General features: G+C 39.6%; 3 protein-coding genes across 3 annotated transcripts; all 3 read left to right on the forward strand.

The window, feature by feature from the left end:
• Positions 1 to 4,499: 4,499 nt before the first annotated feature.
• LOC102503449 (olfactory receptor 49) lies at positions 4,500 to 5,554 on the forward strand. The gene has a single exon (XM_032482916.1). It carries the CDS (start codon positions 4,500 to 4,502, stop codon positions 5,427 to 5,429), a length of 930 nt encoding a protein of 309 aa, XP_032338807.1. The 3' UTR covers positions 5,430 to 5,554.
• Positions 5,555 to 7,332: 1,778 nt separating this feature from the next.
• LOC116664480 (NADH dehydrogenase [ubiquinone] 1 beta subcomplex subunit 1) lies at positions 7,333 to 7,645 on the forward strand. The gene has a single exon (XM_032482917.1). It carries the CDS (start codon positions 7,381 to 7,383, stop codon positions 7,555 to 7,557), a length of 177 nt encoding a protein of 58 aa, XP_032338808.1. The 5' UTR covers positions 7,333 to 7,380; the 3' UTR covers positions 7,558 to 7,645.
• A 6,655-nt stretch (positions 7,646 to 14,300) lies between these two features.
• Positions 14,301 to 15,313, forward strand: LOC102521357 (olfactory receptor 49). The gene has a single exon (XM_032482886.1). The coding sequence runs from the start codon at positions 14,336 to 14,338 to the stop codon at positions 15,311 to 15,313; it is 978 nt and encodes a 325-aa protein (XP_032338777.1). The 5' UTR covers positions 14,301 to 14,335.
• The last annotated feature ends 3,664 nt before the right edge of the window (positions 15,314 to 18,977 follow it).

The raw sequence follows: 18,977 nt of genomic DNA on the forward strand, positions 1-18,977 counted from the left end.
ATTATACCTCAATAAAGCTGAGAAAAAGTATAATCCTAGCTTTTTCATTTCTTTCCTTTTTGTCCCTTCCCCACCCAACGGACCCCATCTTCTACCATCTCCCAGCCCCAGTGAGGCAGGGGTCAGGGCAGGATTAGCCAAGGTTCTGTATTACTTGTGATGGTTCCTCACATCCCTGTAATGACAGGACTGCCTTATATTAAACAGGATCCCCACTTTCAAAGGCATAATTAGATGTATTACTTTAACTAAAAGTAACCATTACTCTTGATCCGAATAAACAACTGAAACTTTTGTTTGCAAAGTTGTAGTAAGTATCAGCCAAGAGAGTTGGGAAGAAGCTGAGTGAGGCTTATTATACTGGTTCTCTGGGGACCCCACACACCATAAAACTTAGGAGAAGAGTAGATCCCTTAAGAAAACAAAGCTGCAATCCAAATCTTTCAGCCCTTATGTCACCTCCACAGAGATATGTTTATTCCAGGAGGAGCTCACCCACTGTCTTCTAGAACCCCATTGTCCACAGAAGAAATATCATCTCACAAAGACTGGGCCAGTGTGAGGATCTAATAAAAGTCTCTGTCAGTCAAAATCAGCCCCATGAGTTCAAAAAGAAGCTGAAGGAGGATTCCACTAAATGGTGACTGTACTCTTCCAAGGCTTTTCCCCAGGATGAGCCTGTTGGAAATGGAAAATTTCAAAACATTCTAGACTCATCAGATCCTGTGAGCTGAATGATGGTAAAGCCCAAGGAAACCAGTCTCCCACCCAGGAAATGCCAGCTGGCCATTCAGGGTACTTTGCAATATGGATTTTTTATTGGAGTCAATTTATAATGTTGTGTTAATTTCTGATGTAAAGCACAGTGATTCATATATATATACATATATATATATATTCCTTTTCATATTCTTTTTCATTATAGGCTATTACAAGATATTGAATATAGTTGCCTGTGCAACACAGTAGAACCTTGTTTATCTATTGTATATATAGTAATTAGTACCTGCAAATCCCAAACTCTCAAGTTATCCCTCCCCACCCCCTTCCCCCCCGGTAACCATAAGTTTGTTTACTATGTCTGTGAGTCTGTCTCTGTTTTATAAATAAGTTCATTCATGTCTTTTTTTTTAGAGTCCACATATGAGTGATATCATATGGTATTTTTCTTTCTCTAGATGACTTACTTCACTTAGTATAACAGTCTCCAAGTCCATCCCTGTTGCTGCAGATGGCATTATTTTATTCTTTTTTACAGCTCAGTAGTATTCCACTGTGTGTGTACATCACAACTGCTTTATCTAATCATTTGTTAATGGACATTTAGGTTCCATGTCTTGGCTATTTTAAATAGTGCTGCTATGAACACTGGGGGGCACGTGTCTTTTCAAATTAGAGTTTCTTCTGGATATATGCCCAGGAGTGGGATTGTTAGATCATATGTTAAGTCTCATTCAGGATACTTTGGAAAAAAATAGGTGTTCTTAAAGAACATCAGATTTGTGAGAGATGGAGATCTCACACACCAATAGTACAGGATCTGCATTTAGATCCCACAGACAATATTGCAATCTCAAGAAATACCCATGAGAACCAATATGTTCTGCAGTCCTGTGAGCAGTGTATTTGGAATGGCCTGATTGGGATTTCCCAGAAGGTTGCTAAGCCCCTAACCCTGGGCTTGCGGGGTAATCCCCACCCTGGCACTGCAGAGGATGGCACAGCCAACAATGGCTTCCTCAAACCCTTCTCTTCCTGGCAATTGTCTTTTAACACTCCTTTATAATACGTGGCATATCGAGCACACCCACTGGGTCTCATTCCTAACTTTAGCCCCACAATCCGGGTCAATGCTAGGCAAGTCAGTGTTTATCCAAGCAGAAACACTAAGTTAGCCGCATTGAGGAACTCTGCCTGTCCCACCTTGTGCTCAGTGTAACTGTCCCCTTGGAAAACCCAAAGCTCTGGACGGCATCAAGTCTGCGTGAAACTGCTAATGCTTTTCCTTAGAATGAAAAGATCTCACCTTCCTTCTACGTGTACTAGAACTATCCAGAGGGCAAGACAAACCTCCAGGGCAGCCACAGAGACTTTCCCACTGGGCACTGCATGACTGACCTTTGAAACAATGAATGGTCTCAGCGGATGGTGCCGCCATGTCCAGGCTCTCGGGCTGCCAGACAAGTCTCCCCTTTCACTCAACAAGCCTGTAGGATAAAGGGGGAAATGCTAGAGATTCATGAAGTAAACCACTTCCCTTTTTATGTGGAAGCCCCCCCGCCAGCTGTTGACCTCCCATTTGAAATGGGAGAAAAACAAGTTTATCAGCAGCCCTGCCTATGAGCTGTATCCGTGGGCTGATCATAACGTCTTTTCGTGGTTTATCTTTGCTATGATTCAGTATGAACCCAGAGCTTTCTCCTCCCCTTCCACTCACATCCAGCTCTTCCCCATCTTAGTCTCTATTTCCATTTTTCTCCCGATGTGTCCCACCAGGACTTTGTCTAAATGATACTCATTCTATTAGCTCCTGATGTTTCTGGGTATCACATTCATGCTGGATCTTGCTTCTGTACTAGAAAGAGCTGGGTAAGTTTCTTGGCCACCTGGTCTCACCTTTGAACCAAATGATTGGGCTACAGAGAACTCTTTTTCAAATTGCTGAGAATCTAAGCAATCTAAGAAATAATCCCTGGGGAATAGCCCTTAGTTACATCTTCAGAGGTTGATCAACTATTTTGTGTTCTTTAATAACTGTCAACAAATGTTAGATACAATACTAGTTTGTGGAATAACTTTGAATAGCATAGCCTCTGCTGAAAAGAAGGAAAACCATGAAAAAAGGAAAGTTTATACAGTTTACTGTTTCATCTTCTCTACTAACATCCCCTAGCATTTCCTTCATCTCGGGTACCTAAGCGGAGTCCCAATCTTATTCTCCAGTGACTGCCAAATAACCCTTGCTACAGCTCTACCTGATAATTAAGGTAGTAGTTGATAATGCTAACTTTTAAAGAGAGATCTTTTGAAGGATTTTGGTTTGTCTTTGCTAAGCTCATGATTCAGTGTGAACCCGGGGCTTTATCCTCCCCTTACACTCACATCCAATTCTTGGACGGTCCCGGGAGCACTCTAGCAAATCCAAATAGACGTCTATCTATTTACTAGCTCAAATCCAGACCACCTCAAAGGCAGGGTTTCCCCTTTTAGAATGTTTGTGGGGAGACATCTCCAGCTTCTCATGAGGAAAAGCAAACTCTCTTCAGATGGGCCAATTTGATAGACTACTTGGCATAGGACCCTGCAAGGTTGTTGTCCTCTAGGAAATACTATGTAAGTGACACATCCTCAACTTACTCTGTGTCAAACACCACCAAATCCATATCACAGACATTTGAGGTGGTATTCACTCATTCAATAAATGTTTATTAAAGCTGATTATTTCAAGAAACTTGTTCTAAGAGCTATATAAAATGCCAAGATTCATAAGGAAATCTTTGTCTCAATGAGCAACAAATGAAAAACAGCTATAAAATACAATGAAATGAAAAACAACTATAAAAAAACAAAAAATATATATATATATAAAATATAATAGAATTATGCATGATACAGAGGAAAGATTCATTCATTCAAAAGAGAAGGCTTCTGGGAAATGATAGCACTTGTTGAGAAGAGACTTACAGGATAAATAGGATTTGAAAGGCTGATGATTCCAAGCTGAAAGAATGCCATGTGCTAAAACATCAGTGCATTAAGAATTTTAAAAATCATGAAGGATCTATTGTCTCTAGGGCCCATGGGAGGATGTAATTAGAGGAGACCCTGGGTATATCATATGAGGACAGATCATTAAGAACCTTGAATCACAAACTTCCACTAAGCAATTTTTCTTTATGCACACGTTACTTGGATTTTTCTCTTTCTGGTTGGTAAGAGTTGTGTTTTTCTGTCGTAGATTTCCTCTTTCCTTTTCATTAATCCAAACACTAGTGAAAGGCATCAAATTTTCAGGCAATACTGAAACAGCAATAGGCCATCCATGAGTTCTCAGTCAGTTTACCTGAGGATATGGATCTGTGTAGTGAATGGCAATAAGTTAAGTAAAAAGTTCCCACTTTCAACTATGAACTGCTTATGGATGAAGACCCAATAGTGGAATAAAGATAAAAATGAAAGGTATTGAATTCGCTGATGAATCAGGAATAAAAATTTGATTAAGGAATGTAAACAAGAATAATTTTTGGTTTGGGACCTTACTCAGGCCACCCTGCAAATCACCACTCTCTCCTCTTCACACACAAACACACCGGGACCCATACATGAGATGAGTACCCCCAGGGGGTCTGAAAAACAGATATAAAACACTCCTTCAACTCAAAAGGCAACACTCATCCCTCTTTCTTTTCAGCTCCAAGTGTCCTCAGATCCCCAGAACATCACAACTCCTGATGCTGCACACCTCTGATTGGCCAGCTCCAGAACAGGTCAGAAGAGACATGGGGAACCTCACCACTGTCACCGAGCTTATCTTGCTGGGGCTCTCAGATGCCTGTGAGCTGCAGATGCTCATCTTCCTGGGCCTCCTCCTGACCTACCTCCTCACTCTGCTGGAGAATCTCCTCATCGTGATCATCACCCTCATGGACAGGCGCCTCCACACCCCCATGTACTATTTCCTCCGCAACTTTGCTGTCCTGGAGATCTGGTTCACCTCCGTCATCTTCCCCAAGATGCTGACCAACATCCTGACTGGACACAAGACCATCTCCCTAGCAGGCTGTCTCCTACAAAGTTTCCTCTATTTCTTCCTGGGCACCACAGAGTTCTTCCTACTGGCAGTGATGTCCTTTGACAGGTATGTGGCCATATGTAACCCCTTGCGTTATGTCACCATCATGAGCAAAAGAGTCTGTGTCCAGCTAGTTCTTTGTTCATGGATGACAGGATTCCTTGTTATTATCATTCCAAGTCTTATCATATTTCAGCAGCCATTCTGTGGCCCCAATGTCATTAATCATTTCTTCTGTGATAATTTTCCACTCCTGGAACTCATATGTGCAGACACAAGCCTGATAGAGCTTCTGGGTTTTATTATGGCCAACCTCAGCCTACTGGGCACTCTGTCTGTGACGGCCACCTGCTATGGCCACATCCTCCACACCATCCTGCACATCCCCTCAGCCAAGGAGAGGCAGAAAGCCTTCTCAACCTGCTCCTCTCATATCACTGTTGTGTCTCTCTTCTATGGCAGCTGCATCTTCACGTATGTCCGGTCGGGCAAGGGCAGCCATGGGGAGGACAGGAACAAGGTGGTGGCCTTGCTCAACACCATGGTGACCCCGATGCTCAATCCCTTCATCTACACCCTGAGGAACAAACAGGTGCAGCAGGTGTTTAAGGAGAAAGTGAAGAAGCTCTTCTTGTAAAATTGTCAAACCAAGAGGTTGAACTAATATCCCCAGTCAAGCTAAGAGAGTATCAGGCCTCTGCAAGAAATTGAAGCTTTCTCCTTCAGAGAAAGGTTGATGGCATGTTTCTGGGGTGCCAGTCACTGTGCAACTCTTTAATGACTAATTTGAAAACCAGGAGGAAAAGGATGATTTCCTACAGGAAGAGAATTTTCAAAAATCTAAAAGGAAATAGAGAACTCAATCAGACAAATTACCGTAGAACGATTTCAGAATGGGATTATATATCTACTATAAACCAAAACACAATGTCTTCAACAATAAAAATCAAATAACCCAATTCTACAGATGGCCAATAAGTACATGAAAAGATGTGTTGTATCACTTATCATTAGGGAAATGCAAATCAAAATCACAGTGAGATATCACTTCACACCCATTAAGATGGCTTCTTTTTTTTTTTTTCTTTTTTAAGTTTTCAACAGAAAACAGCAAGTGTTGGCAAGAATGTGGAGAAATTAGACCCACTGGTGGGAATGAAAATGGCACAACCACTGTAGAAAACAGTATGGCAGTTTCTAAAAAATGTAAACGTACATTTACCATATAACCCAGCAATCTCACATCTGAGTATATACCCAGAAGAATTGAAAACAGGGACTTAAACAGGTATTTGTATGTCCATGTTCATAGTAACATTATTCACAGTAGCCGACAAGGTGGTAACAACTCAAGTGTCCATTGATGAATGAATGAATAAACAAAAATATGGTCTATACATGCAATGGAATGTTATTCAACCTGGAAAAAGGAACAAAATTCTGGTAAATGCTACAACATGGAGTAACCTTGAAGACAGTATGCTAAGTGAAATAAGCCAGACACAAAAGGACACATATTGTATGAGTCCACTTGCTGAGGGACCTAGAGTAATCAAAATCATGAAGACAGAAGGTAGAATGGTGGTTGCCAGGGGCTAGAGGTGGGGGTAGGAAAGGAGAATTATCATTTAATGGACACGGAATTTCAGTCCGGGAAGACGAAAAAGTTCTGGAGATGGATAATGGTGACCATTGCATAACAATGTGAATGTACTTGATGTCATCAAACTACATTTTAATCTGGTTTAAATAGTAAATTTTATGTTATATGTATTTTACCACAGTAAGAAAAATACAGATACCAGATCAAAAACAAAACTATGTTATCTTTGGCATTCTCTTTCTCTTATATTCCAGTCAATCCATCAGCAAATTCTGTGTATTACACATTCAAAATAAATACAGAGGTCTATCACTGCTTACCACCACCACTACTATCTTTGTACACACCACCTTCCACTTCGTCTAGGTTATCCATCCCCTACTCGCCACCCCCATCCCATCCACATATCCCTGGAGGAGGGCAGGGGTAGAAAACACAGGTAAATGTGAGGTGAATTTGCACAGTTAAGACAGATGAAGCCAACAACACACACCCTTTCTCTCTGAAGATTTCCCGCCTGAAACAGGCCTTAGATGCAGGAAGGGGTACATTTTAACTTCAAATGAAATTCAAAATTTTGACAATTACATGGATTGGACAATTTAATAATCCCATTGTTTGAACTGATTATGAATGGAAGACTTCTAAAATTATATGGGTGGCCAGAAAATTGGCCATACCAGTCTTGAATTCCACCCAAGAATCAAGGAAGAAATAACCACATGAACAGGTTTAAATGGGCATTCAGGAAGGGGGTAGAGTAGTGAATCCATATTACAAATAAAGGGTTATTATCCATAATATACAAACATAAACAACCTGATAGAAAAAGGAGCTAAAGATACAGACACTTCACAGAAAAGTAAACCCAAGGGCCAATAAATAAGTGAAAATATGTTCAACTATATTGAGTCAAGACAACTCCAATTAGCTCGCCGCTGCCCTTGGTCTTGGGGTCGTTGTTAGCTCCGAGGCCGCAGCATTGATGATGAGCTTACTTCAGGTTGTGCGTGACCACTGGGTACATATACTTGTGCCTATGGGATTTGTCTTTGGATGGTATCTAGACAAAAAGAATGATGAAAAGCTAACTGCCTTCCGGAATGAGAGTCTCTTATTCAAAAGGGAATTGAGGCCCCGTGAAGAAGTCACCTGGAAATAAAGGCTATGGCTGAATTACAGGATGTTCACATTTTTTAAATTATGGGAGAAATAAAAACACATTCATTATTTAATTTGAAAAAAAAAAAGACAACTCCAATTAAAATAATAACTGCTTGTGTCTTTTTTTTTAGATTCCATATACAAGTGATATACATATATATATAAAATAGATAAACAACAGGTTTATACTGTATAGCACAGGGAACTATATTCAATATCTTGTAGTTACCTATAATAAAAAAAATGAAAAGAAATATATGTATGTACATGTATGAATGAAACACTATGCTGTACACCAGAAATTGATACAACATTGTAAACTGACTATAGTTCAGTTTGAAAAATGAGGAGGGGGGTAAGAATAAAGGCTAGAATTCCCAAAAGGACTGTATTAGTTATTTATTCGTGTGCCTTTGGCTGAAGATATCTGGTAAGACTGTAAGCAAGGTTTACTCATGTGGCTATTCATAGGCCTCAAGTCCTTGCTGGTTGTTGGCTAAAAACATCAGTTTCTTGCCATGTGGGCTTTTCCATACCACAGCTCACAATATGGCAGCTGGCAAAAGCTGGCTTGCTCAGAGCAAGCAAGTAAGAGAGCAAGAGAGAGCAAGCAAGATGGAGACTACAGTCTCTTTGTAACTGTGTCAGGAGTGAAATCTCATCTCTTTCACTGTATTCTTTTTTTTTTTCACTTTTTATTGAAGTATAGTTGATTTACAATGTTGTGTTAGTTTCAGGTGTACAATTAAGTGATTCAGTTATACATATATATACGTATATTCTTGTTCAGATTCGTTTCCATTATAGTTTAATGCAAGATAGTGAATATAGTTCCCTGTGCTATATAGTAGGTCCTTGCTCTTTATCTATTTTATATTTAGTAGTATGTATCTGCTAATCACAAACTCCTAATTTATCCCTCCCTCCCCTTCCCCTTTGGTAACCATAAGTTTGTTTTCTATGTCTGTGAGGCATGGTATTCTATTTATTAGAAGCTAGTCACTGGGTCAAGCCACACACAAGGGGAAGGGATTACAAGGACATGAATCCCAGGAGGTAGGGATCATAGAGGCTATCCCAAGAACTATGTAAATCAGTCTGTGACACCAACTACATACGCTATTTGACGTCTTGCTGAATATTACAAAAGTTCTCTAACAGCACAGAGACTGCATTACATCTGTCTTCTCTTCTGATAACTGGGGCAAACACTCTCCATTGAATCTCCAAGAGGCTAAATGCAATCTGGCTGTGGGATAATCACACAGAGAAAACACTCAGTCATGATCACAGGGGTCATGTGTCCTCCGTTGTTGGGTTCCCCTTGGCACTTAACACAAGGCTTGTGCTCCATAAATCCCCACTGAATTGCACAGAATGGAAGCTAAGGTAGCAGAGCAGTGACTAAGAGAAGACAGAACTGGCAAAGTATAGACAGCAGAATCCCAGTGTGACAACTGTAAGTGGTCTCAGGGGTAGTTTCCACAAGCAAAAACCTGTCCTCTCCCCATTTGACCCCTTCCTCCAAGCTCTGGGACAATCTTGGCTGCGGGCAGGGAGATTTTGGAAAGATCCAGGCCAGCTTTGTGGGACTCAACCTCAGTCTTATTTCCTAGGAGTTCACATTCAACCTTGTGCTCCATTTATAGTGACTAAACTTTTGCCCTGATTCTGAAACAAAGTCTCTTTTATGCCCAGTACTGACAATTGGACTACAGCCCTATATTCAGTGTATCAGTGCTGATCCTGGGAACCTGCCTATTCTTCCACCCATTGAGGATGTGGCTTCTACCTGTGGTTTTTGCCATTCTGTCCCCATATCTCCCCAGGGACTAGTCACTTTCCTAATCTACCAGCTTGCCAAGAACATTGTCACCTGCAGACAGACTTTCCAGAGATCAACCGGCTGGAGCCTCCCCAGACCAGCAACCACTTCCTCCTCAAGGATCCCCTTCTAGGCCCTGCCTGCCTGGCCAGGCCTAGCCACCCTCAAGGTTTCCTCTTCTGGCCACAGTTCCTTTGGTCATGCCCTCAATCCATCTTTGTCTGCTTTTATTTTTTTCCCCCAAACCCATTAACTCTTCATTAAATTAACAAAAGATTTCTGATTTGATTTCCTCCCTGGATCCTGCAATAACTACCTCAATCTATTTTCCTGTTTTCTTGTCTGCTCCAATTTCTTATTTCTACCATCCCTCGAAATGATGACATTTTAAAGCATAAACAAAGTCATGTCACTTCTCTGCTTAAAACATTGCAATAGCTTCCAACTGCACTTGGAATGAAATCGATCTTTCTTACCAAGCTCTCCAAACTTTGAACCCAGCACAAGTCTCCAGCCAAATCTCAGCTCACCATCAGCCTCTTCATGATTCTCTGGCCTTTTTGCTTTAACTCAAACATACGAGCTCTTTGCCATATCATGGCCTAACATACACTCTTCTCTTTGCCTGGAACTCTCCCAACCAGTCACCCAATCAACCTCCTTCTCTGCCGTCAAGCCTGAGCTCACTCACCCTTCCTCAGGCCCAACTTTTCTCATCATCCATCCAAGGCAAGTCTCACCTGTTTTCCTCTCCTAAAGCACTCAGTTCTATGCCTTCATAGCCCTCATAGTGTCTTGTTATAACATATTTATTCACATGTGTTTCTCTCCCTGAATTTTAGTATGACAAAAGATCAATTTTTTTCTCAGTTCAGGGAAGAATAAATCAGATTCTTTTTCCTTTAGGTAAGGGGTCCTTTTCTCAGGAACAAAGATTCAAAAAGTAAAGATAAAGCCATGAGCAAATGTATATGTCCTCCCTGCCCCTCTCCAGTCCCAGTGGGGAAGAAAAGAAAGGATGTTTAGTCACAGAGGGGAGCTGAAGTTTCCATTTCTCACAATGCCTGGCAGATGCCCATGGATGGACGATCACCACCTGAGAACTGCAGGACTCCTCAAGCCAGGACCTTTCTTGTCTGGCCAGAGGAGGAATACAATTTCCATACACAGATTCCCAGCAGGTACAACCAGTGCATGCCATGTTCAGTCCCTAACCTCCGCTGCCCAGCTATCTGGGCCTCCTCCTGATAGGTTATTGGTTTAGCCATGACTCTACCATGGCCAAGGTGACTACACAAGCTGTTCATAGGAGCCCACCAGGAGTTTAGGGAGTAGGTTGCAAACCCTGGCCAGTCAAACACAACAAGAATAGCCAGACTCTCCAGGGATGAACACCCTAGTCAGATTAATTCACTAATCCATTTAAAACAGAGAATAGAAAGCCAGTTATTCATTTGCCTTTTCAAACACATTATTGGCTCCTAAATCATACCACTTACTGCAGTCAAGTAACATCAGCCAGTTTTATCCAGACTGGGGAATAGTTTGGTGACCAAAGAAAGAAAATGGGATTGCAAAGTAGTTTGAGCTTGAGTGGCCCAAGGACCAAGAGGAGGACTGTTTCAAGATCTTTTTCTAAGACTTCTCCAATGAAGAGTAAGTTCCACAGGCACTGGAAACCATGTCTGTTTCATTCACCAGTCATAGTCATCCTCAGTACAGTGTCTAACACATAGTAGGTACTCAATAAACAGGTGAATGTTTAATGAATGATTAATTAAAGTTCTTCACCCTCCACACGCCAACTTATCCTTCAGTCTCAACTTTTCATAACTCCATCAGAAACATCTTCTTTTATCTTTCAGTCTAATTCAAGGTCTCCTATGAGCTCTTCAGAACACTGGTCACAATAATAACATTTGTGTGATTAGTTGATGCCTGTCTTCCTCCACAAGACTCTACCTGTCTCTGATACCTAAGTCTGTACTTGTCACACAATAAACACTCAGCTAAAATGTGTTGAATGTTTTAATAACCATGTTTCCTTTGTTACAATCAAACTTAGCTAGAAGTTCCTGAGCTTCTCAGTCAGAACAAAGTAAACTTTCAATCCCAAAGCTGAAGAAAGTAAGAGGTAAGGGACCTTCCTAGGTCCCTATTGCCACTGATGGTAATGAATCTCCAGGGAAGCATAGCTGCATCCTACAAGAGAAGAGTGCGAATCTCTAGATTGGTTAAGTTTGAGCTGTGTACCTTGTTTAATCTCTGTGTTTCCATGGAGACCAAAACAGAACCCCAAGCAGTCCAGGCCTGAAGCCAGCTCCACAGAGACAAGGAGTCTGCCAAGAGTAGTTTATGCTGGAATCCTCTGTGGGCACTAAGCTCCTGGAAGAGCATGTACATTGTCCAGAAGCTTCTTAAGTCAAACTGAAGATGAATCATATGAAACTGCATCAGTTGATGTTTGTCTCTGCCTTAGTGTAGGAGGGATAAAAGAATAATTAATTAGGCTTCTACATCCATTTCCCCAGGACAGGGGTCAGTGGTGACACTGCGATGGGCCAGGAGCAAAAGAAGCTTTCTAAGAAACTGGTGAATCCCAAAGTTCTGGGGAATATCCAGAAATACTTCATTTCTGAGGTGGTCTGAAGATGTGTCGATAACAAGGGAGTCAGAGAACACTTCTTAAGGGAGATTGGTTGTTGGAAAACTTGGAAGATTGGTGACATTTGCAGTACAAAGAGAACAGGACATGCCTATTCTGGACCATGTGGACCATGTTACAGCTCTGGAGCTTCCTCCACTTTGAATCTCTGGTAAGCCTCCAAGAAGTGTAGTGCTCAGACAGCACTGCAGAGACGTGGGCTTCCTGTGAAAACCGGGAGTCTCCATCATTCGAACTGCCTGGAAAACAATCGAACACCTCACCTAGTAGCTAGTGAGGTAATCTACATTGGTGCAATTTTCGAAATAGGGGAAGGGGAATCTGATTTCTCTGGATACTCTGCCAATAAGCCGGCCATCTGTTTTCAGGTGTCCACTGGCGGGCTCTGGCACAGTTGACTTCTTTGACTTTTTTCATCATTCCCAATAACCTGACTCAGCTCAGCTGATGAGTCACAGAGTCATTGAGGCTTTTTCTCACCGTTTTCATGGTCAGTCACGTGTCTCGCCTTTGTTTCTCTTGAAATGTTCTACCCAACTCTTAGCCGAAACGCACTCACTGTGCCAATTTCTTTTATGATTTTGAATTTAAGTTATTGTATAAACAATAATAAAGGTAATAAAAAGAGGAAAGAAAAATCATCCACAATCCTCTCATCCTTATGTGGCAATTATGTTCATTTTTCTATGTTCTTATCCATCCCTTCTCCATATAAATACATATTTTATATAGCTATAATGTACTGTGTTACCGTTTCTCTGAGGCAAGCTTATCATATTTTTTCCTGCTCCTGTCTCAGATAGAGTCAGGCCTTCCCTGCAGAAGCTACCTTACCTTGTGATTTCTATAAAGGACAACCGATGGCAAATACGCCGAGTTCTTTATCCAGATCTCTAAGGACAATATTAAACAATGGAAAAAGTAGAAATAAAAATCATTTAAAACAGACATATTCTCCAAAATTGAAATTGAACCAATAAACAATTCTGAACATCAGCATTCATCACTGTTATTCTTTATTATTATCACCTAGGAAATTATCCCAAAGTCTTAAGCATGATACCTCATCTACAAAAGCATGCTCCCTCTCTGCTTCTAAATAACAACCTCACACCACATGTATCCCTCAAAAAATATCAGCCAAATAATATATTAACAAAAAGTTTGTGATAACATGACAAAATTTTGTTATAATAATATATGGAAATAAATAAACCTAATTACCTCTCCCCATCATAATAATAGTAGTGGTAGTAGTAGTAATAATATTAATAATAATAATAATAATAATAATAATAATAATAATAATAATAATAATAAATGGGAAGGAAAGAGGTGCAGAATACATAATCTATGAGCATAGCTTTACAAAGCAATAAGCACTAAATAAGAGTAGGAAAAATACAGTAGAAATAAATCAAAATGTTAATGAAAGTTTTTTCTATGGGTCTACAAGTGATTGATTCTTTTTATTTCATTTCTCTGTATTTCCTACACTTTCCATAATGAGCTAATAATGTTTTTATATTTTTAAAACTTTTTCTTTAAATACATAGTACCCAAAATCCCAGTGTCTTTTCTCTAATTTTATTCTTCCTTATGATTATCCTACTAGAATTTCAGCCACAAGGCAAGACATAAAAATAGCTAACATTACGTGACCACTTGCTCAGTGGCCAACCTTGTGCTAGATGTTGGATATGCATAATTCACTTAAGTTTTGGGAGAACATTTTACATATGTACTCTTACTACACCCACTGAAGAAACAGAGTTTTGATGAGGTTAGATAACTGGCCCCAGAAGTTAGTAAATGATGGAGCTCAGGTGCAACCAAGCTGTCTCTCTAACTCAAATGCCTCTGGAACAAGTTCTAGAGTAAGTATTCCATTAATGCCTTCAATAAAGGTCTGTGATCCTTTGGATACAGGACATGCAAAGGAGAACATTTTAATGTACTTGTGAGACTCCTTACAACATTTGGATGAAAATGGGAAAAGATGTCATCCGATCTAAAAGAATGAAAAAGGATTTACTACAGAATTTCCTAACAGAAATAAGAGAAATGGAAAAAGAATTGATAAAGGCAAAACTTTTCCCAAAGAGTACCAGAAAATGGTAGCAGAGTATGTGACACATAATAACCCAATGAGTGACCTGGACAACCAGTATGAAGAGGGAGGAAAGGGACTTACAAGTCTAAGAAATAAAGGATTCCTTCAGCTCAAAATCCCTCTTTCTTTTCAGTTCCAAGTGTCCTCAGATCCCCAGAACATCACAACCCCTGATGCTGCACACCTCTGATTGGCCAGCTCCAGAACAGATCAGAAGAGACATGGGGAACCTCACCACTGTCACCGAGCTTATCTTGCTGGGGCTCTCAGATGCCTGTGAGCTGCAGATGCTCATCTTCCTGGGCCTCCTCCTGACCTACCTCCTCACTCTGCTGGAGAATCTCCTCATCGTGGTCATCACCCTCATGGACAGGCGCCTCCACACCCCCATGTACTATTTCCTCCGCAACTTTGCTGTCCTGGAGATCTGGTTCACCTCCGTCATCTTCCCCAAGATGCTGACCAACATCCTGACTGGACACAAGACCATCTCCCTAGCAGGCTGTCTCCTTCAAAGTTTCCTCTATTTCTTCCTGGGCACCACAGAGTTCTTCCTACTGGCAGTGATGTCCTTTGACAGGTATGTGGCCATATGTAACCCCTTGCGTTATGTCACCATCATGAACAAAAGAGTCTGTGTCCAGCTAGTTCTTTGTTCATGGATGACAGGATTCCTTGTTATTATCATTCCAAGTCTTATCATATTTCAGCAGCCATTCTGTGGCCCCAACGTCATTAATCATTTCTTCTGTGATAATTTTCCACTCCTGGAACTCATATGTGCAGACACAAGCCTGATAGAGCTTCTGGGTTTTATTATGGCCAACCTCAGCCTACTGGGCACTCTGTCTGTGACGGCCACCTGCTATGGCCACATCCTCCACACCATCCTGCACATCCCCTCAGCCAAGGAGAGGCAGAAAGCCTTCTCAACCTGCTCCTCCCACATCACTGTTGTGTCTCTCTTCTATGGCAGCTGCATCTTCATGTATGTCCGGTCAGGCAAGGGCAGCGAGGGGGAGGACAGGAACAAGGTGGTGGCCTTGCTCAACACCGTGGTGACCCCGATGCTCAATCCCTTCATCTACACCCTGAGGAACAAACAGGTGAAGCAGGTGTTTAGGGAGCGAATGAGCAAGCTCCTCTCATAAAGATGAGCTGGACCTGAGAGGGTGGGGAAAGCTGACTCCTTGCCTAAATCTCTGGAAATGCCGCTCCTGCCCTGCTCTCCATGAACTCCCCACCCCTAGACATCTTTTATCATGTGCTCTAATCTACAGCAGTTTCTTACATGTTTCATTATTAGGACATGCAGTCTTGTCAGAGAGCAAAAAAACTCAGTGTACCACAACTATGTCTGGTATGTCTTCGTGTTTCTGACTGTAGCCTGTATCTGCGTCTCTTAATCTTGTCTCATTTTTAAGTTATAATAACCACTTCACATGCCTTCTTCACTAGAACTTTGCAAAACCAATGAAAATATTCTCAATGAGAATATATTTATGATAGACCAGAATTATTCTAAGTACAGAAAAATTAATGAAGTGGAATAACCAAGAAATGTTGAACAAAAATGCATCAGACAGTAAAACACTAACCCAAGAACTAACAAATAGAACAATGGAATTGGATAGATATTCTGGAAAGATAATGGAGTACACATAATAGATGATTAAATTAGACTTTCTAATCAGTAACAAAAACAAAGTCAATCAGTAGATGATGTCAAGACTATTGCCTAAACACAGTAGACTTTCTTTCCAAAAGACTGGGGTCTAGTACTTGGTTATTTAGGTGGGGGAAACTTTAAAGCAAAAGAACAATTTTAAAATGATACATGCCTTGGAGACGGGGTGGAGAAAAAGTAACTCTCCTTCACTCTTCGTGGAAATGTAAATTGGTGCAACCACTATGTAGGACTATATGGAGGTTCCTTAAAAAACTAAAAATAGACTTACCATATGATCCAGAAATCCCACTCCTGGGCATATATCCAGAGAAAACTATAATTTGAAAAGACATATGCACCCTCAATGTTCACAGCAGCACTATTTACTTGGCTAAGATGTGGAAACAACCTAAATGCCCATCAATAGATGAATGGATAAAGAGGATGTGGTATCTATATATACAATGAACTACTACTCAGCCATGAAAAAGAATAAAATAATGTCATTTGCAGCAACATGGATGGACATGGAGATCATCATTCTAAGCGAAATAAGCCAGAAGGAGAAAGAAAAATACTATATGATATCACTTATATGTGGAATCTGAAAAAAAAAAAAAAAGACATAAATGAACTTATTTCCAAAACAGAAACAGACTTACAGACATAGAGAACAAACTTATGGTTACGAGGGGGAAAAATGGTTGGAAGAGATAAATTGGGAGTAAATAAGTTTGAGATTTGCAGATACTACTATATATAAACTAGATAAACAACAGTTTTCTACTGTATAGTACAGAGAACTATATTCAATATTTTATAGTAACCTATAATAAAAAATATGAAAATTAATATATGTACGTATATATATGACTGAAACATTATTACACTGTACATCAGAAATTGACACAACATTGTAAACTGACTACACGTCAATTAAAAAAAAGCAAATGAAAATTGATACATGCCTCAAATATTTATTTGAAATTAAAATCTAGAAAAAAATGTGTATTTGCTAATCTATAAATATCCTTTCCTTTGAGAATGAATGTGATGATTGTTGTAGTCTTTCTTGTTTAAACCCTATACATAATGTGAAATTTCAGCATGTGTTTCACAGGTACAAGAATTGTAAAGATACTTCACAGGAAACTATATTCAATACTTTGTAATAGCCTATAATGAAACAGAATATAAAAAGGAATACAAGTATATGTATAATTAAATCACTATGCTGTACAACAGAAACTAATACAACACTGTAAGTCAACAATACTTTATTTCAATTTTAAAAAATTGTAAAGATGCTTGAGAAACCATGTGAGCAAAATTCTAGAACTTTTGCTTTTTGTTTGTCTGTTTGCCAAACTTCACAATCCTTGCCCGCACCTAAACCAACCAATTTTTTTTAATAATTTGGCTTTATGGAACCTATTGAAAGGAATCAACTAGGTTTTCATAGAAATAGCTTTATTTTTATACTCACATTTTATTGATTTATCTTTATTTAGGTAAAATATGTCATTATAACAAGTCCAATTATGAAATCAAGGCTTGAAAACAAACAACTGATTCTTGGTACAAACCAACTAGGGGGAACAAAAACACGCATGGGTATGACAGAAGCCTACTTAGCTGCAAAGCTCGTACCTGCAAGGCATGGTGTGGACATCAATGATTGTGAGAGGCAGTACAGCACAGAGACTGAGAACCAGAAATAGACTGAGAACTAGAAACCTGCCACCAAGGTTCAGATCCCATCTACCTATTAGCCAGTTGATACTGAGCAAGCAATACTTCTTTGCATCTTAGACATATATACATGGAGAGAATAATATTGTCTACTTCATAGAATCCTTTTAAACATTAATGTGTTAATATATGTTAGAATGCTTAGCACAGGGCTTCGTTAAAAAGTAAGTACCATGTTAAGAGTCAGTTAAGGGTTACATTTTACTGAAGGAATAAGCTGAATAATTGAAGGTAAATTAAGAGATTATCTAGTATCTTGGAGAAAAAGTTGTTACATCCTCACCTCATATCTTAAGCTGAAATAAATTCAGGATGAATTTAATAGATCGATATAAACCGTGAAAACATTAAAAAGAAAATTTAGGTTAAAAGTATCTTATTAAAGATGTGTAGGGAGTTTTTTAATGGAAGAAATGTAAAAATAAATGTATAAATTTGGCTATGTAAAATTTTTAGACTTCTTTATGGCAGAAAAAACAATCTATAAATGCTGTAGTGACGATTTGTACCTTCTATCTACCTGACGTCCACGCCCCATTCATAAGGTAAAAGGACCAAGCCTGATTTTTTCTCAGGAATAGCCCCATCCCCTTCTCAGTTCATGTTGCTAGGGTGGTGGTGATTTCTTCCCCAAGCAATCAGATCATGACCATGGCCATATCACTAAAATCAGGCCAGTGAAACCAAACGAATCTCAATTCTGAGATACTTATGGGAACCGGGAGGAGAAAGTCTCTCTGTTGGTCTTGAGGTTGGGAGAATGTAAGGGGAAAAAGAGAGAAGAACAAATTACCAATAAGAGGAATAAGAAAGCAGACACAATTATGGATTCTACAGGCATCAAAAACTAATAACGGGACATTATGAACAACTCCTTGTTAAGGTTTTTGACAACTTAGATAAAGTGGATAAATTTCTTGAAAGACACAAACTACTAAAGCTTACCCAAAATAAAATAGATAACTTCAATAGCCCTTTATCTTTTAAAGAAATTGCATTTGTTGTTAAAAGCTTCCCCAAAAAGAAAAGTGCAGGCCTGGATGGTTTAACTGGTTAATTCTATTAATTATTTTAAAAAGAGATAATACCAATGCTATTCAACTCTTTTGGAAAGCAGAAGAGGAAGAAACACTTCTCAAATTAGCCCGTGAGGCCAGCATTATCTTGACCAAAAACAGAGATTAAAAGAAAAAGAAAAAAAAAGTTACAAATAGCCCTGGGGAACATAGATTAAAAAATTCTTAACAAAACTTTAGCAAATGATTTCCAGCAACATAACAAAAAGATAATAACACATCCTTGACCGAGTGGAGTTTCTCCCACAATTACAAGATTGGTTCAATAACCAAAAACCAATCACATGTAATTCACTATATTAACAGAATAAAGAATAA

This window comes from Camelus ferus, chromosome 6 (assembly GCF_009834535.1).
Source record: "Camelus ferus isolate YT-003-E chromosome 6, BCGSAC_Cfer_1.0, whole genome shotgun sequence".
In the NCBI taxonomy this organism is placed as follows: Eukaryota; Metazoa; Chordata; class Mammalia; order Artiodactyla; family Camelidae; genus Camelus; species Camelus ferus.

Bases quoted from the DNA above. Each gene is read 5' to 3' on its own strand.
- LOC102503449 (XM_032482916.1), top strand. From the start codon at position 4,500: ATGGGGAACCTCACCACTGTCACCGAGCTTATCTTGCTGGGGCTCTCA.
- LOC116664480 (XM_032482917.1), top strand. From the start codon at position 7,381: ATGATGAGCTTACTTCAGGTTGTGCGTGACCACTGGGTACATATACTT.
- LOC102521357 (XM_032482886.1), top strand. From the start codon at position 14,336: ATGCTGCACACCTCTGATTGGCCAGCTCCAGAACAGATCAGAAGAGAC.